At 42.2% G+C, this 25,863-nt stretch overlaps 1 protein-coding gene and 1 long non-coding RNA gene across 2 annotated transcripts in view; one reads left to right on the forward strand and one right to left on the reverse strand.

Annotated features, from left to right (window-relative positions):
• dym (dymeclin) overlaps positions 1-25,863 on the reverse strand; it is a 97,844-nt gene that overhangs the window by 60,797 nt on the left and 11,184 nt on the right. Inside the window, exons 5-8 of the mRNA XM_080743006.1 lie at positions 24,177-24,313; positions 17,456-17,528; positions 13,545-13,670; positions 9,255-9,397 (exon numbers count right to left, since the gene is read on the reverse strand). Coding sequence (XP_080599132.1) covers positions 9,255-9,397; positions 13,545-13,670; positions 17,456-17,528; positions 24,177-24,313 — 479 coding nt within the window. The remainder of the gene's footprint in view (positions 1-9,254; positions 9,398-13,544; positions 13,671-17,455; positions 17,529-24,176; positions 24,314-25,863) is intronic.
• On the forward strand, positions 1,792-4,284 carry LOC308300095. Its single transcript, XR_013962802.1, has 3 exons — positions 1,792-2,802; positions 3,004-3,069; positions 3,385-4,284. It is a non-coding gene; the product is annotated as an uncharacterized lncRNA (long non-coding RNA).

Below are 25,863 nucleotides of genomic sequence, written 5' to 3' on the forward strand. Positions count from 1 at the left end.
AGAGAGAGTGTGAGAGAGAGAGAGAGAGAGTGTGAGAGAGAGAGTGTGAGAGAGAGAGAGAGAGAGAGAGAGAGAGAGAGAGAGAGAGAGAGAGAGAGAGAGAGAGAGAGAGGAGAGGCAAGCAGAGAGTGACCCCTGCTCATCTCATCAGTGGCACCACAGTGGCTAGACCGATAGTGCCAGAGAGCCCAGCCTGGCAGCCGTGCTTCCTGTCCGTGAGCACACACACACACACACACATGCACGTACGCAAACACACGCACGCAGTTCTATTTTACCTCGGTGGATGCTGTTTGTTATCCGTCTGGCTTGGTTCCACTGCCTGTCTGTCTGTCTGCCTGTCTGCCCGCCACACAAACCTGTCTGTCTGTCTGCCCGCCACACAAACCTGTCTGTCTGTCTGCCTGTCTGCCTGCCACACAAACCTGTCTGTCTGTCTGTCTGTCTGTCTGTCTGCCTGTCTGCCTGCCACACAAACCTGTCTGTCTGTCTGTCTGCCTGTCTGTCTGTCTGCCTGTCACACAAACCTGACTGTCTGTCTGCCTTTTTTCACTAACAAATGTCTTTGGCAAAGAATTGTAGATCGGCTATTTTTTGGCAAATGTTCTGCCCCAGGATAATGAATTTTGATTATCGCAATAATATCGTAAATCGTGATTTCTTTTTTCACAATCATCGTGATATGAAAATGTTCATATCGTCCCATCCCTATGCCACAAACACCCAATAATGCTACAGTGCTCAGGCTGGCTGACTGGCTGACTGGCTGGCTTTTAACACTTTGACAGCCGTATGGAGATGCCCAATGCCCATATTAAAACCGTTTTAAACCGGACATCTGAGCAAGGAGTCTCAGCCGTGCCGTAATTTCCGTACTGGGTCATTAACTCTTATACTGCTTTGAACGTTCCTGTTCGCCCCAATCCCCAAGAGACTTCCGTGCCGATACGGCCGTTCGTTCGTTTGATGTTTTTTATGGATTATGATAAAAGCGGTCCTTGCACAACTTTTGAATGCATAATTGGTCGTTGGTGTCGTTTTGAGGACAGCCGGAAACCCTTCATAAAAAAAAGAAGTAAACAGACTGTCCTGGCTCCGCCTGCCCAGTAGAGAGCGACTCTGAGCCTGCCTAGCTGTTAGCCTTGAGGGACTATATTGTTTTTTCATCGGACTGTTAGTAGAGAGAGAGAGAGAGAGAGAGAAACGTTGGTAAAAGCGATCATTTTGTCGGAAATCAGTTGTTTTATAGTATTAGTAGTATAGTAATTGTAGTAGGTAGTAGTATTTAGCAGTACTAGAATATTGAGATGTATTAGGCCAAGTAGTTGGCCAACTCAGCCTCAACTTGCTGGTATCATTCCGCCGCCGAAGCGCGACCCAACCCCCCCGGGCCGAGGGGCAGCAGCCAGCAGCAGATCCACGGATAGAAACAAACTTTTGTTAGAATTAGGATTACACAACCTACCCATGTTGTTGACCCAGGACCAGCGAATGGTGGTGGTGGTCGTGATGATGATGATGATGATGATGATGATGATGATGATGATGATGATGATGAAGAAGAAGAGAAAAAGATCACTGTAGCCGTTGGTATTGAACATAAAAAGATTCCATTTCTTGGTGCTGTTGGTCGTGATGATGAAGATGGTGCCAGTCGCGAAGAACCGGGGTCCAAAAGTGGATAAGAGCCTCATATTGTGGAAACCGATCCCGACGGAGCTCGACCCCCGTGCAGGATGGAACCGCGCCCGGCACAGGGGCTCACATCGCCGCAGCAGCAGAGACGATGCACCGCCGCGCCGCCACCGCGAAGAGACAGACGAAGAATGGCTTCCGCGAGACCCCTCGGAGAACAGATGCCATGATTCTACAGTCCAAAGTGGTAAGACGTAAATCCAGTGCATGTATACTGTATGTGATAAAATCGCAGGGCCGCGACCCTCTAGTGTGATAAAATCGCTTCAGGCGTTCTTTCCACCGCATCCGTGATGAAGCCCTGCAGGCTCAAGGCTCAAGCCGAGGCTTGTCAATCAGACCATGGTCTGATTGATCTCTATTGCGAATAAACCAGTGGGATCCGGTCTAGAGCCCGCCTACTGCATCCGGCTATTTACACGTACACATACATGCAAGAATTGTTTCCGTATCCGGACCGGATCAGCAATTTGATCCAAGCATAGAGTTAAGATCCAAGTGCATGAGTTTGTTTTTGTCGCTATACAGGACACACGTGGAGTTCCTATCACGCGCGTGCACTGCACAGCTACTATGATTTTTTATTTGATGGGAATTTAGGATTTATTGGCTTAGTTTGTGTGTGCGTGCGTACGATGCGTGTGTGTGAGAGAGGGAGAGGTTTCTTTAGTCTACATCTCTGATGATGATGATGTAGCCTTTCAATTCAATTCAAAGGAGCTTTATTGGCATGAGAAAACATACGTTTACATTGCCAAAGCAAGTGTTACAAATAAAAACTGTTGAAAATGGGGAACATATATACAGTTGGAGGGAGTACAGCTTTGTGTAAACAGAGCTATGTTGCATTGTGACATTTTATATATTATACATACAGGGTATAAAGGGCATTTCACTGTGACAGTAAATGCATGGTAACTATTTACTATATCTGCATTTTATGTATTACATATGAACTTATTGTAAGTCACTCATATTTGCTAATGTCAAAATTGTAAATTGATTTGTTTACATATAAACTATTTGATATTTTCCTGGCTTTAGATGATGAGTCGGATGGAGAGGTGCCGGGGACTCCTTGTGTTCTTAGGTCTATACCGTTTGAAGGTAAGGAGAAAACAAAAACTGATGCATTTTGTATAATTCTATAGCATTTTAGAGTAGATACAGCTATCTGTTTGTTCAATGCTTTTATCATTTACATCATAATGTCATGGACCTGTCTGAGACATGCTGGGTGTGTAAATAATTGATTTCATTTTGTGCACATCATGTTTACTAGTTTATATTTTACTACTGTGATTTCAGAAGAGTCGAGTGCAGCACAGCCTACTTCTTCATTGCCACATCGTGGTCATCCAAGGACAAGGATAGGTAAAGAACACCTTTTTTCTGTAAATCAGACTTAGCACCAGACGCGTTGTGAGCTTGTAGATCGGCTATTTTCAGCACACAACCAAGTGTAAAATCAGTCATTACGATGCCATCAAGGCCTGCCAAAATAGATTGTAGTCGACTAAATCAACTGTAGATTTAGTTACCTAAAATCTTATGATGATCAGTCAACTAAAACTAGACTAAAACTAAAAGACATTTTATTCAAAAGACTACGACTGAAACAAAATCAAAATTTGCTGTCAAAAACAACACTGCTTACTCGTAGTAATTATGTATTTGTATAATTTACAGATCGACCATGGGCTCGTGTACGTGGTAGGTGTAGGGGTGCAGAGTTCAGCAGACCCGGAGGAGCCTGGCTGGAGTGAAACAGAATGGAGCCAAGAGTCCCAAGATCCAGTGGACTACCTGGAACTGATAACACAGGTCCAGATGCAAAGAGTGGTGACAGGATGTTCAAAATACGCCCAGTTCTAGATTATCTCCAAAATCCGTGAACTGTACAAACCAAACCAAGATATTTCCATTGATAGGTACACTTTTATTCAAAGGGCGCCTAAATTTCAAGGTCTACAATCCACAGAAACCAGTGAAATATGGGATAAAATCTTATATTCTCTGTGATTCAGGTACAGGTTACTGTTTCAATATGAAACCCTACTGTGGAGAATCTGTTTCCCTGCTTGAGACGGTTGAATCACACACACACACACAAACACGCACGCACGCACACCCGCACGCACGCACGCACACACGCACACATACACTCTGTAGACATGTAGTGGTTGAGGCCTGTGTAAGTGCAGGTAGGCCACAACCTTTTTCCATTTGCAGTATTACAATTGAGTTCTAGTGTCTAAAATGTTGTTTTATATTTTATTTTCATTTTCATCAATCATTTGTACTGTACTTCAACCTAAAAAGAACCCTGAAAGCAGAAGCAGGATTCAGGCTGAATCTCATGTCACTGTGTCAATGTTCTGCACTGCTCCTTACTACTGCTCTTACTTCTCTTACACACTAAAAGTGTGTAAAAAGCACTTGTTTTTATTTTTTTGAATTTGTTTGTAAACAACCACTGAGCACAGGTGTGATGTTACTGTGTGATTTTACTGCCAACAGTAAAGGATAAAGAGAGATTTCTGCCTGAAAATGTTTCCTTCACAAAAATGCATTTTTCTCAGCTTTATGTTCTCAAAGAGCTGTTTTTTAGGCCATATTCAGCAGCTTCTAGCTAATGAATAGAACATGATAAAGACACGAAATCTTTTTCTGTTGCAAAGTAGACATTCTATTATTCGTTGCCATATAATTGTTGTCTTTATAGTCAAAGCCAATTTTCTCCAGTAGGCCTTCAAAGATGAGCGACAATTCTCAAATTTAGCTGGCAGTGGATGGAGCTTTTTGTTAAATTCTGTGGCAGTAAGAGAGTTAAAAACGAAATAAATGATTTTTATCCGAAAATCGGCGATCGTCTAACCTTCCCTAGTCACCGCTCGTCCATCGATAGCGACATGAAGCGGAAGTGACATCAGATCCTTTCCCTGCTATAGCTTCCCAGCGCTGGGGGCTAAGCTAGCGAAAATGTTCATATCGACTGTAGAGTCACACTTGGATTATTTGAGCCCACATTTACGTGAACGGATCGCGCACGCGAAACGCACGGGGAGAAGATGTCTCGGCCGAAACTGCCACTCTAAGCCAATGCAGATTGAGGAATTTCGCTGGGGACTGTGGTGAGTATACAACGGGGATCGCGTGATGGTTATGGGGGATGAAGACTACGTGATATAGCGCTGATGGTCTTGTAAAATGAATGCAGTTCAGATCATAATATAATAATAGAAATTTCACGGCTAATCTACCAACAAGCCATTCTATTTCGGCTGGCGAAGTGTTAACAAGAAACCCTCTCTGGCTCATAGATACAGTATTTTGTTTTGCTGTTAATAACTAGGCTACACTTGGTTGGCAAAGTCCAGATGACAAGCATGAGCCCATGTAGCCAATGTATCGTATCGTATTATGATTAGTGTATCGTGGCACCCCTCCAATGGGGGAAATAATCTAGTAACATTTTTGGGAACTTGATATCAGTCCCTGTTTGAAGGGGTCATCCTGTTTGTTCCGGTGGGGGGGGGGGGGGGGGGGGGGGGTGTGTGTGTGTGTGTGTGTGTGTGTGTGTGTGTGTGTGTGTGTGTGTGTGCTACTCAAACCCGTGTCTGTGACTACAACAATCAGACATGTGAGTCACTGGGCTGACCGAGACACAGGATGACTCAGTGACATCAACCTTAACCCATTCAATACGGGAAAAGCATCCGTGTCATTTCATACTCTGGTTAAAGACATTTGTGTCTGCACACTGCTACAATATACGGCTGGGAAAATAATATAAATAGCACAAAGCGCAACACTCACTTGCCGGAATCACGGAACAGCATGTTGCTTCATGTTAGAGCTGGGAAATTAACCCAAGAGATATAGATAAACTTATATTTAAAACCAATTCAGATTTAGAACCGACCGACTTAATCTTGCTTGTGTAGGACAGGTTAACTGAATATTTGAATATTTCTTTCACATGGAAAATGTGTATAATTCATTTGAGGAGAGGAGAGGAGAGGAGAGGAGAGGAGAGGAGAGGAGAGGAGAGGAGAGGAGAGGAGAGGAGAGGACCAACAGTCTGGGTGATAATCCCCCCCAGCAGACACTCTCTCACACTCAGACAGAAGTGTATGTAAGAGAGGGGTGTGTGTGTGTGTGTGTGTGTGTGTGTGTGTGTGTGTGTGTGTGTGTGTGTGTGTGCGCGTGCATGTGTGTGTGTGACTGAGCATAGAGTCTGTGAGAAAGTGAGCGTTTGCATGGCTGTGTGTTTGTTTGTGCATGCATGTGTGTGTGAGAGCGAGAGAGAGAGAGATGGGGGGTGCAGTGCACGTGTGTGTGAGAGAGAGACAGAAACAGCCAGACACAGAGAGCGTCCGTGCGCTCATTTGTGCGTATGTGTGATGTGTGTTTGGGGGCGATGGTGCAGTGGCCGCATTGCTTTGTCATTCGGCTTATGTTAGGTTGAGGGGGAAACCCAGCCCCCCCTCCCTCTCCGTCACCACTGTCACCAGCGAGTCCTTGTGTGCGCGGCCAGTCCCACAGCTGCTGTTGGTTTCCAACAGGTTACACCAGCTATATTAATATGCCATCTGATGAAGCAGTGACGTCTCAATACAGAGACACTGGAATGTACAGTACAGTCCCTGCCGCCGGTGTCCAGCCTGTTTGCATCCTTGTCTCTATAGTGTGTGCCAGCGGTGACGCAATTGTAGTCCTTAGCGGCCATTTCTTGGGTCAAAACACAGGTGTTTCAATTGTTTGATTGCATAGAACTAATGCTATAGTCTAATCAGAACACCTGTGTAAGGCTGTGTTGACCCAAGAAATGGCCGCTCTTAGAACTACATTTGGCACACCCTATATGTACTGTCATGTTACATGCAGGGGCGGAATCATAGGGGGCGCCTGGGAGCTTGAGCGTACAGTTATGAGAGCCCATTGATTTTTCGCCGACAATTCCTAGCACTCAGTCGTTTTCACAAGTTTTCCCAAACTGGCCAAACTGCATTCCTGGCACTCGGCCGATATCACACGTTGGCTTTGTCCCTTTCAATTAGAGTATAGGGCTAACACAGCGTCAAAGACCGCCCCACATCCTGGCTGTATGATGTAGCTCTGTTATACTGTAGCCTACCAAGACGAAGACGCACCGTCTCTGCGACCCCTGTGCCCCTATGCCTGTGCCCCACACGCTGGACCACTAACGGCATCGCTGCAGACAGTCCATTGCTTCCAACTACATTGCACTCAGCCCGTGGCCTGCTTATGCAGCTAGACACTTTTAGCACGTTTTTTTGCTTTGAGAATCATGCTAAAGTTTTTCTCACGTGTGGAAATGGTCAACACACATGTGGAGGATTGTGTTGTCGGAAACAGCGCCCGCAAACGCATGGTGCAATTCTATGGAGACGACTTTGATGAAGCCAGGCTGACACTGCATTGTGACGTTTGCCTGGAAGATGGCAAAGACCAGTGGACTCACATTCTTTACTTATTAAGTAAAAGTATCAATACTGCAATGTAGATGTACTTCAATTCAAAATGAACTTGAGTAAAAGTACGAAAGTATTGGCATCAAAATGTACTTAAAGTACCAAAAGTAAAAGTACAATTTTTTGGAAAATAGCAGATCTACAAGCTCACAAGGCGTCGTGATATGATGCGTTTGGAGCTTGTAGATCGGCTATTTTCAAACAACCTAGGTATAATGGTGGTTAATGTGTGTTTTAAAATATTATAACTTATATCCGAAAAGTAACTAGTAACTAAAGTTTTCAAATAAATGTAGTGGAGTAAAAGTACAATATTTGGATCCGAGATGTAGTGGAGTAGAAGTAAAAGTATTGGAAGTTGGAAATACTCAAGTAAAGTACAAATACCTACTTAAAAAGGGGCGGGGTCAAAAACGAGCACCCAGCTCAATATTGAAAATGTAACGTCCCTGGTTACATGTATATGTTTGTTTGTTGTTGTTGCCTAGCGTGGCTTGGGAACAGGAATTCCAATGCATTTTAATGACAATTTTAATGTAAATGGCGAAATAAACTTGAAACTTGGTTTATACTGATTTTTTTTTTCTTTTTTTTGCCCTAAACCAGTGGGTTTATAACCTTTTTCACATCAAGGTCCATTATATATTGGGCATTTGAGCCTGGGACCACCATTTGATTAGTCTCTCAAGACCCAAGAGAATATTTTGTTATAGTTGGATAAGATAGTTTCCCCAATTTGTATTGATGTGGTGCTATAGGAGATAAAAAGGCAAACCTTGATCAAAATAACAATTCTTCTACATTCTCTAATTGTGTAGACTTCTTGTAAATTAAGTGATGCAGATGTTTAACAATTAAACTCTTTAGAACGTAAAATTAACGGGTCTTTTTGTTTTCATTTTATACCCTCAAGTGTTAGAGATTTGGTTACCAAGTAACTCTCCATCATTTAGCTGGGGACCACCTGGAACCCACTCAGCCCTAAACCAATAGTTATCAAACTTATTTCAATGCCGCCAGATTGATATGCATTTGCTCCCCCCAATACTTTCAAGATATTTTTTTTTTACTTCAAAAGTAGCAGATCTACAAGCTTGCAGTGCGTCACTCCGTGCTGTAGCCTGTAGATCTGCTATTTTTGGAAATAGCCAACATATAAATAATAAAATGGTTAAAATGTTTCTGATGCTAATTTAACCACTATGCGTTGTGAGCTTGTAGATCTGCCATTCTTAGGGCGCGACACACCGGCTCACAACCAAGTGTGAATCAGGCTGAAAGCCTGGCCGAACATTAAGTTCCCATGAGCGGAAAAGGACGTCTTGTCTCCTGTCTTTTCTTTTTGTTTTGTTTTGTACTCGTTGAGCAATTCCTCTGTGAATTTGCTGTAATCATCAAAGTAAACATGTGCATGCAAATGCAAGAACAAAAATAATGTGGTATGCATGCGTGTGTGTGTGTGTGTGTGTGTGTGTGTGTGTGTGCGTGTGCGTGTGCGTGTGTGTGTGAGGGAGGAGGCTGCAGACAAGCAGGCTCTGTCTAGGGGATTACAGAACAGGACACCATAACTCATATCCCTGATCACTAGCCACAGACAGACAGACAGGCTGATTGACAAACAGACAGACAGACAGGTCTGGACCAAGTGTTCAGAAACAAAAACGAAAACAGAAAACCTATTCCCAAAATGACACGACAAGGCCTATGTATACCAGTTTATCGTCACTGTTGGGCAGAAACCTCGTATCTCCAAGTTTCAAATGTGTATGTTTTTTCGCAAAGTAAAGCCCTGCTTCGTCATACAAGGCCATCGCACAAAAGTAGTGAATACAGCAGATCTACAAGCACACAACGCCTCGCGGTGCGAGGCGTTGTGTGCTTGTCGATCAGCTGTTTTCACTAGTTTAAATCATTTTTAAAATGATAAATACAAAACAAACGGTTTTGGACATATAAGGTTTCCACCCGTCAACGACATTATGTTCCCTCAAAGGATGTTCCAAATAAAATAAATACATTTTAAAACATGAACTAAAATGAGAAACAGGGGTGTATCCGTACTTGCCACTCCGGACGCCAGGCCGTAGAGCAGGCCGCCGCCCTCGGCCTGAGGTTCGAAGATGTGCGTGGCGGGAGGCGGGCACTTCTCCTGTCTGATGAAGTTGTACAGCAACGTCTTGACCAGTCGACTGGTGAGAGACAGACTGAAAGACACATGCACACAAGCGCACACACACACACACACACACACACACACACACACACACACACACACACACACACACACACAGACACACACACACACACAGAGAGAGAGAGAAAGGGTAGTTGGGAAGTGCAAGGATTAGAAATTATACGTTTGCCAGGGACCCCAAACTACTGTTTTAGTTTAAACTTTTTTTAATCTTTAGAAATATACGACTACATAAAGAGTTTAAATATGGAGACCACCGAATATCAGATATGGCATTAATCAACTCTATTTCCATAATTGCTTTAGGTATGACAGCATACCTGCAATACATTCCTGACTATTTTGAAAACGTTCTTTTTTTCTTTTATTATAATTTACAATTTAGCAGATGCTTTTAATCCAAAGCGATTTACAATAAATAAGCAGGAGGAAAAAAAACACCTTAAGCTTTTAATCTCTATTTTTCAATTGGGTCCTGTCCAAAAAGGTAGCATATACATATTATACAGTACTGTATACATGCACTAAATATGTAGTAGTAGTAATAGTATTAACAGAAACAGCCAACTTCCCATTGCAATATGAAAAACTAATATCAGGATTACATGACGCTCACAGGAAAGATGTGGGCCTGCTGCCTGCCAGATAAACAGCCATAGTTGGCTGGGCTCAGGTCTTTATCTCAAATGTGTGAGAAAACATCTTTTTGGAACGAGGCAAGGTTTTTGTGGAAGAGCGACATTCCAACACACTGGGAGGAGGGATAATAAATTGGACTTTAAGGCTTTTACAGTCAGAAGACCGGTGTCTGGAACCTCAAACCAGTGGACTCTCACACGTAAAACAAAAGTGTCGACAATTCTTTTGTTTGAGAATCCGTAATTCGGATAATAAGGTCGGTGGAGACTGTGGACACATGGATATTTCTCATACAATTATAGCGTCTCTTACAATTATAGCGTCTAAATAAGACGAGTGTCAGCAAGCATATCGTCGTTGTCGGGTGAAAACCTTGTATGTCCAAAACCGTTCGTTTTGCATTTATCATTTTAAAATCAAACCTCGGTTCGAAGTGGAGCTGTGTGTGTGTGTGTGTGTGTGTGTGTGTGTGTGTGTGTGTGTGTGAGCAGCGCGCCCGCGAAAAAATAATAGGCCTAATATTTTTTATCATTTCTTAATCCATTTTATAATGGAAATATGTATATATATATATATATATATATATATATATATATATATAAATGAATAAATAAAAAACGACAACAGGCAACGTATTTTTGCTATGTTTGAAAAATAATAGGCCTAATATTTTTTATAATTTTTTAATCCATTTTATAATGGAAATATCTATATATAAATACAAATATATATATAAATGAATAAATAAAAAACGACAACAACAGGCAATGTATTTTTGCTATGTTTGATTTGTTCTTTTCTTATTTAAATAAAAAAAATGAAAACTTCCCCATGGGGTGCTGGAACACCTGCAGCACCCCTAGTTCCCATGCACTGGCAGAGTCCTGCACAGTGGCCACTGTGCCAAATTCACTTTCACTTTCAGCGTGTGGATGCTCGGAAGCAAAGAAAGTCACCACAGTTTGATTTGATCATTCCTTAGTCAATTATGAATGGATTTCAAAAATTAAAACGTCTCCATATTGCTTGGGAAGTCTCGCGATTCGCTAATCGCGGGATTTCGCATCGCGATTTCGGTTTGAAAACGATTAAGTGTGTGTGTGTGTGTGTGTGTGTGTGTGTGTGTGTGTGTGTGTGTGTGTGTGTGCGTGCGTGTGTGTGTCGCGCATGCGCAGATCCTGTTCAAACTCAACGGGACAGTTCAAACTCAACGGGACAGTTCTCACTTGTGAGACTGGACACACATTGCTGCCTATGGGGAGCTCTGTTCCACACAGCTCCAAAAATGATTTAAACTAGTGAAAACAGCAGATTTACAAGCACACAACGCCTCGCGGTTCACTACTTTTGTGCGACGGCCTTGTATGATGAAGCAGGGCTTTACTTTGCGAAAGAACATACACATTTGAAACTTGGAGATACGAGGTTTCTGCCCGACAACGACGATATACACTTCTGTGAGACGCGAGTGATGCTTAAAGGACGACTTCACCACTTTTCAACCTATCTACTCTGTGTCTCATAGGACGGCTGTGAGCAGTTCAGAAGTCTACCAGTGACATCATCGATGGGGAATCCAAGCTAATAGAAGCTGCAGACATTCCATTCCAGTTACCATGTTATAATGGAAGCCATATTGTTCTCGCGAAAATACAAATCTAAATATATATTTCTCTTTAAGATGCCTAAAGATGATGTCACTGGTAGCTGGGTTTCTGAACTGCCCACAGCCCTCCTAAAGAACTGCTATTTTATCGTGAACATTAGTGAGGACCAATTATATGAAGATAGGTTGAAAAGTGGTGAAGTCGTCCTTTAAGGATGCACTCAATAACGTTTTGAACTGATAAAACATTATTTTGACCAATCTGTATGATAGAGAATGTTATCATCGACTCTGTCAGGTGGTAACCTCATTATGTCCAAAACTGTTACTATTCGGGATTCAAATTCAAAATGATCAAAGTAGAAGATCGACAAGCTCAAAACGCACCTCTTCGTGCCACGTTCTATCTTGCAGATCTGCTACTTTTAATACTTTTGTGTGACGCTGTAATATGATTAAAATAAAACACAACAAGTTCAAATGTGGAGATTTCTGCCCAACAGCAACGATATACCACTTGGTCTACCTGAAAATGCAAGTGATGACGCAAAGAAACGAGCAGGCAAATTTGAACGTGGAACGCTATAAAGTCGACGCTGATATATGGGTACTCTCTCCTGATGAAATTGGCAACCGACCTGAAAACGTGTATTTTCTGTTTATTAAAGAGATGGTGAGATGGGGAGATCACTGTGGCCGAACAAACGCTCTATAGCAACGAGTACTATCAGAATACAGTCTTTAACTTTTTTGTTTTAACTCATTGAATGCCCTTTTCAAGATGGCCGCCAAGTACCAGGATGCCACGTTCCTAAATGTCTAGTGCACGGATCAATTTTTAGTGCACGGATCGTGCACGCCCATGCACCATATATGCACCATATGTGTAGTACTTTTTAACAGCTTTCAAACAAAAGAATCCGCTTGGAAATCCGTTCAGGCATTCATGAGATAGAAGCCTTCAAAGTCAGACAAAACAAACACTGCCACCTTCCTAGATTTCTAGTGCACGGATCAATTTTTAGTGCACGGATCGTGCACGCCCATGCCTAGATCATGCACCATATGTGTAGTACTTTTTAACAGCTTTCAAACAAAAAAATCCGCTTGGAAATCCGTTCAGGCATTCATGAGATACAAGCCTTCAAAGTCAGACAAAACAGCCATTTTTGACATTTTGAAAGATGTGTTTGTTATGGGGCTAAACATGCAATTTCGCAATTGCGATCATGCCTAATACATTTGAGGCATTTTTAGAAATTTTTTTATAAAAAAAATTTTTGAAAAAAAAAAAAAAGATTTTTTTTTTTTTTTTCAAAATGGCTTCCAACTCGGGAAACTCGGGCTGTGGCAGCCTGGGAGTACTGTAATAACTCGTGAAACTCGTGCCTTGGCAGTCAATGAGTTAAGAAAAGAACATCACTTCTTCTTACAACACCTTTTTTGCACACCGGCCCGCGTGTGCCAAACATAGCCGATCTACAAAGCCGTGTGTGACCTTTTAGATGGGCTATTTCCATGAGCTATCTTCAGCTAAGTGTAAATTAATTAGGGATGGGACGATAAGCGATATTATCGTTTATCGTGATAAAAAACAGAAATTTAAATAATCGTGATATAGGATCAATTCACCTTTTATTTGCCGAGCTGCACTTAAAATCTCTATAATTGGTAAAAGGTACTTATAATATACATACTTTTTTTTTCAATCTCCATCAAATGTCTTTGCCAAAAAATAGCCAATCTACAAGCTTGTAGATCGGCTATTTTTTGCCAAATGTTCCACCCCAGGATAATGGATTTTGATTATCGCGATAATATCGTAAATCGCGAATACTTTTGTCACAATAATGGTGATATGACATTCTCATATCGTCCCATAGTGTAAGTGAGTGGTGAGTGCAGGTCTCACCATCGTCCCTTCATGATGTGCTGGTAGATGGATCCGTCCCGGAGGATCTCTTTGTGGAAGAGCTGGTAGGACAGCAGCACCAGCAAGGTGGTGACGGCTTCAAACAGGATGCTGTATGTGATGTCGCTGCAGACACATGGACACACACACACTTTTAGGGCTGTCCCGATTATGACATTTTACATGACGATTAATTGTCACTCATAAATTTGATTGATAATCGATTAAAGAGTGTTTTTGTCGTTGATAATGACATTTATGTTTGGCTTGTAGGCTTTGAAGTTGCACATGGCAGATATGACACATAAACTAAATATACAAATAAATGACTGACATATTTGACAACTTTATACTTCAGAAAGAACATTGATAGTGGAAATAGCCTAACTACATGCTCACAACGCATTGTGACGCGTTGTGAGCTTGTAGATCTGCTATTTCCACAATTTTTAAAAATGTTTGAAGATATATGAATATTTTTGTGACACACAGGCACACACACATGTCCAGGTAAACAGAAGTACGAGACATGCCTTGGACAAAGCAAGGACATAAACCCCAGTTACAAAGTACCTATAAGGCAGACACAGTTGACATACTTGTCAGACACTTCAGACATCAATCATGGATAAAGGAAACAACGCCTGCTCCAAATTGAGCGGTTTCCTTATAATGGCTGATCAGCAAATAAGTGAGAAAAGAAATAAACACAGGCAGTAGGGAATCTCTTGATAAATGTATGGCCCAAAACATCCTTGCGAAAAGGCATTTCTAGAGTGAGAAAATCTATACACCACTTTCCATAGCCACCGTTTTATTCCAATCCGTAATGTACGAAAGAGTTGTGTGCCGAAAATAGACGCCATACGACAAATTGTAACCCGGGCTTTTCTGTCCCACAGAACTGAGGTGGGCAAACCCGTCTAGCCTACAGCTACAGTAATTGGATTTATGGGGAAAATAAGCATAGATAAAGCGTATTGGGCCATGTTTACCATGATATAATGAGATTACAGCCAACTGACCTCATTGTCAAGAGTAGCAAGCTCAACCACATGAATCATCTGCTTTAGCAAGATTCAATTTAGAAGTAGATTGTGTAAAGTGGGATTAGTCAGCATTTAGCGTACAGGGATGCATCGATCGATAATTTTTCAGGGGATTATTCTATCAATTTATTTTTTTATTAATTGAATAATCGGAAAGCTGTTGTTGTTTGAAGTGAGCAGTGGATGCGAGCAGTTCATTTCGAAGTTAAGTTTCCCCAAGTGTGTGTGTGTGTGTGTGTGTGTGTGTGTGTGTGTGTGTGTGTGTGTGTCTGGACTGCTCATCAGCACCCCTTGGTCACCCAGGCCTGCCACTGGTGCCCAGCAGTATTGCAGCTCATGCTACATACACTCATGCTACATACATAGTAACATATATACATACATACGCATGCAGTCACGCATAGGAGACGGTGTGACCACCGCTCAAAAATATATATGTCAGGAATCAAAAGACAACATTTTATAATCTACTAAATCGATTGGTCTGAGCTGTGCCAACGCACTGCCGTTTACAAAGCGACGCAAATACCAGGAGTTCTTACAATATGGATTCCCCTGCTGTATTCCTTTTTTAGGTTTTTGATATTGTTGGTCCGTTTCTACCTTTATTGGATAGTACAGTTGAGAGTGACAGGAAGCAAGGAGAGAGAGAGAATCGAACCCGCGACACCGTTAGAACCAGCACCATTACATCGGCTCCCCACCCCTTCTGATTAATGGGTTAAATAGGAGTAGAATAATGGACTTGTGATTCCGGTACAAGCCTTACACATCCCTATTATTACGAAGGACAATTTCCCCTTTCGGTTTTTCCTGGAGGAATTAGAACCTAACAAACAATGTGTCTGGCCGAGAGGCATGATGAGAAAACAGTAAGATTTGTTCCCATCTCCTCCCGGCTTTAAACCCAGAGCACGTAGAGAGGAAACCGCCTGACAGCTACAAAGTAACAGAAGGGGGTGGTGGGGGGGGGGGGGGGGGGGGGGGGGTGATGCTGGGAACAATGAAGAATGCTGGAATGCTCAACGCACTTACACCAGAGCCAGGGATAAGATGTCCCCCAAAAGAATGACAGGAGAGGGGGAAAGAGAGAGAGAGAGAGACAGAAGACAAGACAAGACAAGACAAGACAGACAGATATTGTATACTGAGACGAGACAGACGGACAAACTGATAGTAACGCCTAATTTATGCTCCGTCGAACAGCTGCGTCGCACGACCATGTATGACTTCAGACCGACAGACAGACAGACTTGACTGATAGACAGAGAAACAGAGAGAGAGAGAGAGAGAGAGAGAGAGAGAGAGAGAGAGAGAGAGAGAGAGAGAGAGAGAGAGAGAGGAAACACTGTCTGTCAATCACGTGTCCATGAACTTGGTTTGACCTTGACAAGGCAGGGCAGCGGAGTGTGAAGAAAAGAACAGCAGAGGGAATGATTGTAACTAGGGGTGGGCGATATGGTGTAAACTATCGTTGAGACGATACAATGTCTCCACGATATGCCTTTTCAGAGGTATCGTATATATGATACAATTGAGGGAGCCTTGTAAAAAATCCTGTTTAATTGTTAATACAGAGATTCATTGCAGAATTCAATTTAAACCTGCATTTTGGTCTAAATCAGTAGTTCTCAAAATGTAAAATGTCAAGGTCTATACTTAACTCTGACGGTATACAAATGAAACCAAATGGACCAGTAAGGGTCCATTTGGTTTCATTTGTATACCGTCAGAGTTACATACTTGTAAAGTTCAATTTAGACCTTCCAAAAGGAACCCAGAGAGTATAGTTTTTGTCAAGTAACTTGAAAAATATCCATAAAAAACAACTTGAAAAAAATCGTGTTATCGTGATACAGCTTGGGAAAATATCGTGATATTGTATTTTTCCATATCGCCCACCCCTAATTCTAACCTATATCTACCGTATATATACATGTACACGCAGGTGTGTGTATGTGTGTGTGTGTGCGTGCGTGATTGGCAGTTGTCATGGGAGAATGTCCCCCCTCATTCTCCCATAAGTGTCCCCTATCATTGCGACACGTCGTCCCCTCTGCTTCTAAACCACGTTGGCTTCTTCCTCCAATACAAACAATCATATCCTCCTCAGTGTCACTTTAACTGTGTGAGAGACCAGATGGACCCGTATTTACAAAAACCGAGAGTTCCGTTGCTCGATTCTGATTGGCACCGCTGGCGCGAAAGCATGTTGTGCCGAACATTCGAAGAAAAGAAAAGACGAACTATACATGTTGTGTAGCTCTTCTTTATTGATCTTTATTGTGATGTTACCATGATGTACTTCTATTCTATGCCTACGTAAATTAACACTCAGGAGGCTCCGTGCACGCTGCACATGCCCATTGTGCGCACGGCCACTCCCAATATACATTTATATATAGGCCTACTGTATATACAGTATATCGTCGTTGTCGGGTGGAAACCTTGAATGTCCAAAACCGTTTGTTTTGTATTTATAATTTTTAAAATGATTTAAACAGAGTGAAAACAGCTGATCGACAAGCACGCGCCTCGTGGCCGTTTTCACTACTTTTGTGCAACAGCCTTGTATGATGAAGCAGGGCTTTACTTTGCCAAAAAACTTACAGCAAAGGTATATGGGACTATTTACAGCTGAGGTATATGGGACTACTTACAGTAGAGGTATATGGGACTACTTACAGCTGAGGTATATGGGACTACTTACACCAGAGGTATATGGGACTACTTACACCAGAGGTATATGGGACTACTTACACCAGAGGTATATGGGACACTACTTACAGCTGAGGTATATGGGACTACTTACACCAGAGGTATATGGGACTACTTACACCAGAGGTATATGGGACTACTTACAGCAGAGGAACCTCCACGATCAGGTGCACCAGGTTGGACATGAACTCCTCGAGGAGATCCTCAGTGGCTGCGTCTGCAGATAGGAGGGAGGGGGGAGGAGGGGGTTGGTGGGGGCAATTAAAGAGAGAAAAGAACATTCTGTTCTATTATTCTGTCATTTCTAACACCAACACCAACGCCAACAGCTCCCTGTGGTTGGCCATGAGCAGACTCTCTGTATTCCTTCTCTCTCTCTCTCTCTCTCTCTCTCTCTCTCTCTCCCTCTCCCTCTCTCTCTCTCTCTTCCTTCCATATCTCTCTCTCTCCCTAGCCTCCTTCCCAGCCATCTCTCCTTCACACGGAGGAACAGAGGAAGGGGAACAGCCAGCTGGAAGCGTTCCTTCTTTCCTCCACTACTTCCCTCCTCCGTCCCGTTCCAAAGGGCCTCAGGATTCAGTCCAACGCCACTTTCCCTCCATTATGTGTCCAGTCGTGACCTTAAAACCACGGCAGGCCCCTCTTTGGCTGAGACTCCGTCTCAACCACGGAGTGGCGAAGGAAATCTACAAGCTGGCGACGCGTCACTATCTAACGCGTTGTGAGCTTGTAGATCTACTATTTTCAGAAATGGCTAGATTTTTAACTCAAGGAAAGAATGGCAGTGTGAGCAAGAAAATGTGGCACGGATTGTTCCAGCGGCTGAGATCGGCTCTAAATACACAGAGAGACAGACAGACATACAAATAGACCCTCTTACAGATGGCTAGCTCCTGCAGGCCCAGGCCGTAAAGAACTCGCCATCATATTCACGCCTATTCAACCGCATCGAGATCACTGACTGCACTTGTGTAGCGTCTTGTCTCAGGTACGGTATCTGAGAGATATATCTCTGAGGCGCTGTTTTAATGTTCACCAATACTCAAGCAGGGGCGTCACAAGGGGTAGGAAAGTGGGACTGAGTTACCAGGGCCCAAGGTGGAGGGGCCCTAGTAACTTTAACTATTGAAAAATAGCAGATATACAAGCTCACAGCGCGGCACCGAGTGCCGCGCTGCGAGTTTGTAGATCTGCTATTTTTGAAAAGTCGTGAAAATGTGCGCAAATCTTTGAATATATGTCTTTTTTAAGTGAACATGTGTAACTCAAATTTTGCTTCTGGGGGGTCCCTGGAACTAAGTATTTTGAGATGGGGGGTCCTTCACATGAAAACGTTTGAGCATCACTGACATGGAAACATAGGTTTCTTGGCACACATTTTCACGATTTAAAAAAAATAGCAGATCTACAAGCTCGCAGCGCGGCACTCAGTGCCGCGCTGTGAGCTTGTATATCTGCTATTTTTCAATAGTTAACATTCATGGGGGGCCCGCAGTGAATCCTTGTACCCAGGGCCCAGAATTTGGTGTGACGCCCCTGTACTCAAGTTAAACCTATTTTTGTTTAGCGTCTCTGCCGGGTAGAAACCTCATTATGTCCAAAACTTTTACTTTCCAGGATTCATATTTAAGAGTAGCAAAAGCAGATCTACAAGCTCAAAACACTGCACAAACTTTTGATGCTTTTGTGCGACACTGTGGTATGCTCAAGTGGTTGATTGATTGATTGAATACTTTACAGGTCAGGAAAGTAAAGTTCTATACAAGGTCTGCTAAGAGGATTTTAAACCCATGAAAGCCCATGGCTTGTTTCCATTGGGGTCCTTTGTGCTCAACTCATAGATGCAGGGGTGTTAATTTACGGGGAAAAAACAAGCATAAAAGAGTTAGAATATGGAGATAGGAGGTTTTCTGTCCAGACAGCTACGGTGTATCTCTGGCTCCATGAGTACAACAATTCATCCCATGTGTTCTACCGGAGGCAGACATTTGAAAAAAGGGATGGTCTTCTCATAATGGACTTTGTCAGTTAATGTGTAATTAGGCTGAAGCCTAATTTAATCCACTAATCGGAAGTATTTATTCAAGCCACCCCACAATGCAGGAAGTCAGTGGTTTACTTGTGTTATGTTACTTGCCAATAGCTCCATTCAGAATAAGAGAAAAGCTCATTGACCACCGAACAGCTATTTCTCTAAATACAGCCTGCCTCTATTCAGCTCAACCTTTTAGTGACCCAACTTTGGCTATGGTGGGCAGAAAAAGAAGTGAAATACTGTACTTAATTCCTTTTGTTTGGTATCTGTACTTTACTTGACTATTTGTGGTGTTTCTTTTTTTTAGTAGCATCTGACTTTCACTCCACTGCAATTTAAAGACAAACATTTTGACCACCGTGACACCATGCTGTAATACCATGCTTACAAAAATACATTATGAACCATTTATGCTCCATTTCAAAAATAGCGGAAAATATCTCACAAGCTCACAACGCATTCCATCGTGGTAAGTTGTGAACCTGTAGATCGGTTATATTTAACTACTTTTTGAATTTTTAGAGAATTTGATGTTTGCGAATGTTCAGATAGATACTATGGGAGTGCCGTTTGGTGATTTGGTGATCGACATCACAAAAATATATAGTGGGGTGCATGGAGAGTCAGTCATTTGAAATGTTGCAATTTTTAATTTCCACTTTGGATTTGAAGATAAGGGTTTATAGAACAATTTAGTTTAGTGTCAAGAGGAAACCAGATTGAAATGTGATTGTGTCTGTCACCCAGACAGGAACAAATATTTCTCCGGGTGTTGTAGCTTCACCCAGTATTAGGGCATTCACAAATAGTGATTTTTAGTTATCGAATAATTCGACAGGACTATAGTCCTGTCGAATAGGACTATAGTCCTGTCGAATAGTCGAATATTCGACAGGACTGGCTAAACTGTCAAATATCAAGTAAGCAAGAGGCGAACATTGTGAAAATAGCCGATGTTGCGAGGCGTTGTGAGCATGTAGATCTGCTATTTTCACAATATTTATCTGCGGGACTGAGTCACATTAAATGTAATACCTGCAATTCCAATTGTAAGTGCTTGTCAGGGTGGGGGTCCCCATGTTTATTTTGGGGGTCACAGCCTAAAAAGGTTTGAGAACCCCTGGTATAGAGCATTAACAAATTCATCCACCAGGGGCATTGACAACTCATTCTTATGACTTCCTATCTAGCCAAGCTTTATAAACTATATATTAAAGAAAAAATTAAATACAAAATAAAAAAGCGAATATTCGACTTCGGTGAACTACGTCGAATAGTGACTTTGATATTCGAATACTCGAATATTCGAATATTTGGTGAATGCACTACCCAGTATCATCCAGTACAGTGTGTGAATGGACTATGGGTGCTGTGGAAACCTAGAGCCAGAGATGATCCCATTTCCCTGCAGAAGAAGAAAATGAACCGGATGGAGAAGTGCTTTTCATTTCCGGGTTATCTTTGCATGCATAGGTCTCCTAGCATCCTCGATCGCCCTTACAGTAGCTAGCGGTGATAATAATACGCTTGCATTAAAGATCAAAAGAGAAAAAAGATATCCGTCCTCGGGACAAAATGTGTTAACAACATATCCTGCTTTGGAGGGTTTTTCATGAATGGGGGATCCAATGCCATGTTCAGATTTTAGATCAAATGTTAAGAAAGTACTTAAACATCATGCGAAACATCTGCTGTCCGATAATCATGTGCTTGGATTCAGAAGGCTCCAGACTTGGGGCTTGAGCTGGGGCCATCGCGTGTATTCAGAAGATGGGGATAACATTGGACAGACATGACAAAGATATGCTGAAATCAATCAATCAATAAATGTCCGTCATCTTTGATTTACGAGTGGCCCTGTTTCTCAAATCAAAGATGATTTAAGATGAATTTCACCCGTGTATCACCATTTCAACGATTCACCAAAAAATATTGCTGTTATCTGTTATCTGGCAGTGGTGTTCTTACTGGAGTATTTTCAATTTCCAATACTTTTGCTCCACTACATCTCAGATACAAATATTGTACTTTTACTTTGGTGCCATGGCATTGGTCCGAAGGTTCATTAGTCCGAAGGTTCATTAGTCCGAATTTGTTAAGAATACTATGCCTAACTCTCAAGTGCACTTTTAACCAAACCGATTCGGCCGCGAATCGGCGGCGGAAAGCGTCTGTTGCCGACAAGGAGCTCATCGACAGGTTTTCGGCAGCGAGTCGGGAACGTTATCGACTAGTATCGCCGGAAAACTGGAAAACTGGACTTGCTCAGTTTTGTTGAGTCGCCCCTGGCCGTCGGTAGGATTGAGGGAGTTGTAGAATGGACCATTAGTTTGCTACAGCTGCAAAACCAAGCCAAAATAAGCCAGAGACATTTTCCTGTCTCATATTTTTACTATACCATATTCTCAACTCTCAATTCCTATTCCAATCTGATCCAAAGCAAAGCTAGTAGTAGGCTAGTAATAGTGCTGTTGCTGAAGCAGCCCATGTTGTTGTTTTTGGAGCGGTCAAAACGCTCCCAATAGACAGGTATGTCCGTGGGTATGTCCCTGGGTGGGTGGCTGGGTGGCTGGGTGGCTGGCCGTGTCCGTAGCCTGGCAATACCTTGAGTGGCCACACACAACACACTAGTTAAAGGAGGGGCGCTGTTTTGTGCAGGCCAGGCACACTCACCACTCACTCACACACACACGCACGCACGCTCAGATTCACCGCTCCACTTTTTGGAGCTGTGTGAAGCACAGGCTCCCTATACGTTTGCCCTCCTGGCCCCCAAGTTGTGGAATAAACTCCCTGTCGCACTTAGAACAACGGACTCACTCGCTAGCTTTCGCCGTGGACTGAAGACTCACCTTTTCAGACTCCACCTAAACCCTTAGCACTACAGAAAAAGAATCAATGAATACATGAAGCTAGTTAGCATTTGTTTTTGTTTTTTAGGTTTTTTCAGAACTTTGATTATATTGTGTTTTTTCTAGATAGATATCCATTTGCATTTGTTATATTGTTGATGATGTACTGACATATTATCTTGTTTATTATTGTGATGTTATCTGCTTATTGTAAGTCGCTTTGGATTAAAAGCGTCTGCTAAATGCCTAAACTGTAAACTGTAAACTGTATACGTGGCTGTGTGGGTGTGTCTGTGTGTCTGTGTGTGTGTATGTAGCCTGAACTTCCTAAACTTCGGCACGCCACTAGTCCCACAGTTTTGCCACCACACACTCGCGCCATATGTCAAATCGACCGGCTTACTCGGGAATTGTGGGCTATTACTTTTCTAAGAGAAAGGTTCTATAGTTTAATTGATATTAATTTATTAGTGAATTAATTTTCCCCATTGACTTATAATGGGAATCGCAAAAACTCACATTCAATTATTTGTCTCTCGCAAACCATAGGGGCTAGAGTTTCAAGACTTGGAGAGGAGGTTCATAATGATTTCAAGGATTAAATGAAAAATAATTGTGTCATTTGGCCGCATGGTGGCGCCATAACACCCCACTTTACGTTTTGGCCTGTAACTCTTGAACCGTAGGTCGGAAAATTAAAAATATTTTTTCCCTGGATTCCTTGGGCCATGACGCATCTCCCCATATAGGCCACGCCCATTTGCACCATGATAGATTGTCCGCCATCTTGAATTTTCTCCAAAACACACTTTTTGCTCCTTTTCCTACATATTTTCTTCAAATGTCACAAAAATCGGTACACATGATCCACACACACACACACACACACACACACACACACACACACACACACACACACACACACACACACACACACACACACACACACACACACACACACACACACACACACACACACACACACACACACACACAGCTCCACTTCACACGGGTGTGATTTTTTCCCTCTGCACGGAGAACACGGTGCCTCCGGTGCCAGATTCTGTGAGTGAAATAAGCGACCAGGTCTATGAAAATAAGCCCAAAAGCAGCGACCAGTTTCACCTATTGAGCTCTATTACATTAGTTATTTTATAAAATAATGTTGAAAGCAAGGCCAAATAAGAAGCCCAAACAAAAGCAACACACAACTAGCAACATTATAGGAAAACAGGATCAACGTTGCTTATAACGAGCAGACCTGGCACAACTGCCATACAGTAACTAAAAACAGTCGGCTGAAAAAAGAAATAAGTGCTTAGTTTTTTGCAGTTCTTTGCAGTCTGTGTACAGTCAGAAGGAGTCTCCTGTAGGCTGTTTGGTGTGGAGACACCTTGACCCTAACCCTAAACCTAACCTCAGTAACCCTAACTAAATTCGGACTAATGAACCTTCGGACTAATGAACCTTCAGACTTATGGGCAGTCCCCTTTACTTCACTACATTTATTTGAGAACTTTAGTTACTAGTTAATTTGTAGATTACTAAGTATTACAAAACATACATTAACCACTTCAACCCTATAGGCCATTTGAAAATAGCCGACCTACAAGCTCACAATGCGACGCATTGTGAGCTTGTAGATCTGCTATTTTCAAAAGATTCGTATACATTTCAAAATGTGAAATGGGACATTCTGCACAATGAGTACATTTCTGTTGGTACTTGAAGTATATTATGATGCTAATACTGTTGTACTTTTACTCAAGTCAATCTTCATTACCAGTATTTCTGCATTGCAGCATTGAGTACTTTTTTTATCCACCACTGCTATCTGGCTCCTGTCATAACATAACATCCAAGCTCACTGACTGTGTGTGTGTGTGTGTGTGTGTGTGTGTGTGTGTGTGTGTGTGTGTGTGTGTGTGTGTGTGTGTGTGTGTGTGTGTGTGTGTGTGCAGTGCTGCTGGGAGCTCACCTCCGCAGGAGCCTGGCGCCCTCTGCTGGTAGGAGAAGTGCAGGCGCAGCTCCTCCTCGCTCATCTCCCTAATGAAGACCTTGAGCAGGCAGCGGATCATGAACAGTGCATTGTGGGCCTGCCAGATGAACAGCTGACTGCAATAAAGCACAGAGAAAACACACATCTCATTTAAACCCATTTGGAACGGGTACGAATTATTGTGTATCATTATTTAATGGTTTAACCAGTGAAAAATAGCAGATATACAAGCTCACACAGCGCGGCACCGAGTGCCGCGCTGCGAGCTTGTAGATCTGCTATTTTTGAAAAATCGTGAAAATTAGAATTTTGACGTGATTCTATAAGTGTCTTTTGAATCCTTCTAAGATCTTTTGAAAAGCCTATGTTTCTGAGTCTGGCTAGCCATCGTCAAAGAAAAGGTCCTTTTCACTTAACTGGAGCTAGTCTGTTCTTGAGAGACTACTGTGTCAGTGGTTCTCAAACCTTTTCATGTGAAGGACCCCCAAAATGATATTTATTTGGCCGTGGACCCCCATCTCAAAATATTTAGTTCCAGGGACCCCCCAGAAGCAAAATTTGAGTTACAAATGATCGCTTTGAATATACATATATTCAAAGATTTGCACACATTTTCACAACTTTTTCAAAAATAGCAGATCTACAAGCTCGCAGCGCGGCACTCGGTGCCGCGCTGTGAGCTTGTATATCTGCTATTTTTCACTGGTCTAGGCCTAAATAGGTTAAACATAAATCACGTCCAACCGAAAAACTAATTTGCGTAGATTAAGGGTTCCACAAAAGGGGCCGTTCTTGGGCATAAGTGAGTTGTTGTTGGGGTTTTTATTTAATCCTTAAACTCTAGCTAGATTTTAGCTAGTATATTTATAGCAACACAGGGTTTTCAGAAAACTCCCAGGATTTAGAACAGCGGTTTAGAACAGTGGTTTTCAAACCTTTTTCATATCAAGGTCCATTATTTATTCTACATTTTAGCCACGAGCCACCATTTGATGAGATTTTAGCCTCTCAGACCCAAAGCGCAGAATACTTTGCCCACAATTCCATGCTGTATTGATGTTGATTCACTCTCAGTCACAAGTTTAAGAATTTCAATTATAATGTACAATGGCTCCTCATCAGAGGTGGAAAAAGTACTCACATGTTATACTTGAGTTTAATTTAAGTGATCAGATCTTTACTTTTTTTTAGAGAGAGAGAGAGAGAGAGAGAGAGTTTTTTCTTATGTTTTGTCTTTGACATAATGTGAGAGAGTGGGCACAATAAGGCATTGGCTTCAGCCTACACCTTTTTGGTCTGTTCTACTGATTCATATGAAATTAATAAATTGTCATTTCTATTTTTTTATGACCAAATAAACTACTACTACTACTACTAAGTAAAAGTGTCAATACTGCAATGTAGAAATACTTTAGCTATTCAAAAATAGCAGACGTACAATCTCGCATCGCAGCTGTACTGTACATCTGCTATTCTTTTTAAACATTATTGAAATAGCAAAACATTTTCAGATGAGGATCCGTGGCCCAACACATATAATTTTGGTTTCGGAGAGGTTTTGAGAACTACCGATTTAATGGGTTACGTCCCTGGTATTAATCGATAGCACAGAAGACACACAGCCTAGACTGAACCACAGCTCACATCCATAAAGAGAGAAAAACAA

This window comes from Nannobrachium achirus, assembly GCF_963921795.1.
Source record: "Nannobrachium achirus genome assembly, chromosome: 15".
In the NCBI taxonomy this organism is placed as follows: Eukaryota; Metazoa; Chordata; class Actinopteri; order Myctophiformes; family Myctophidae; genus Nannobrachium; species Nannobrachium achirus.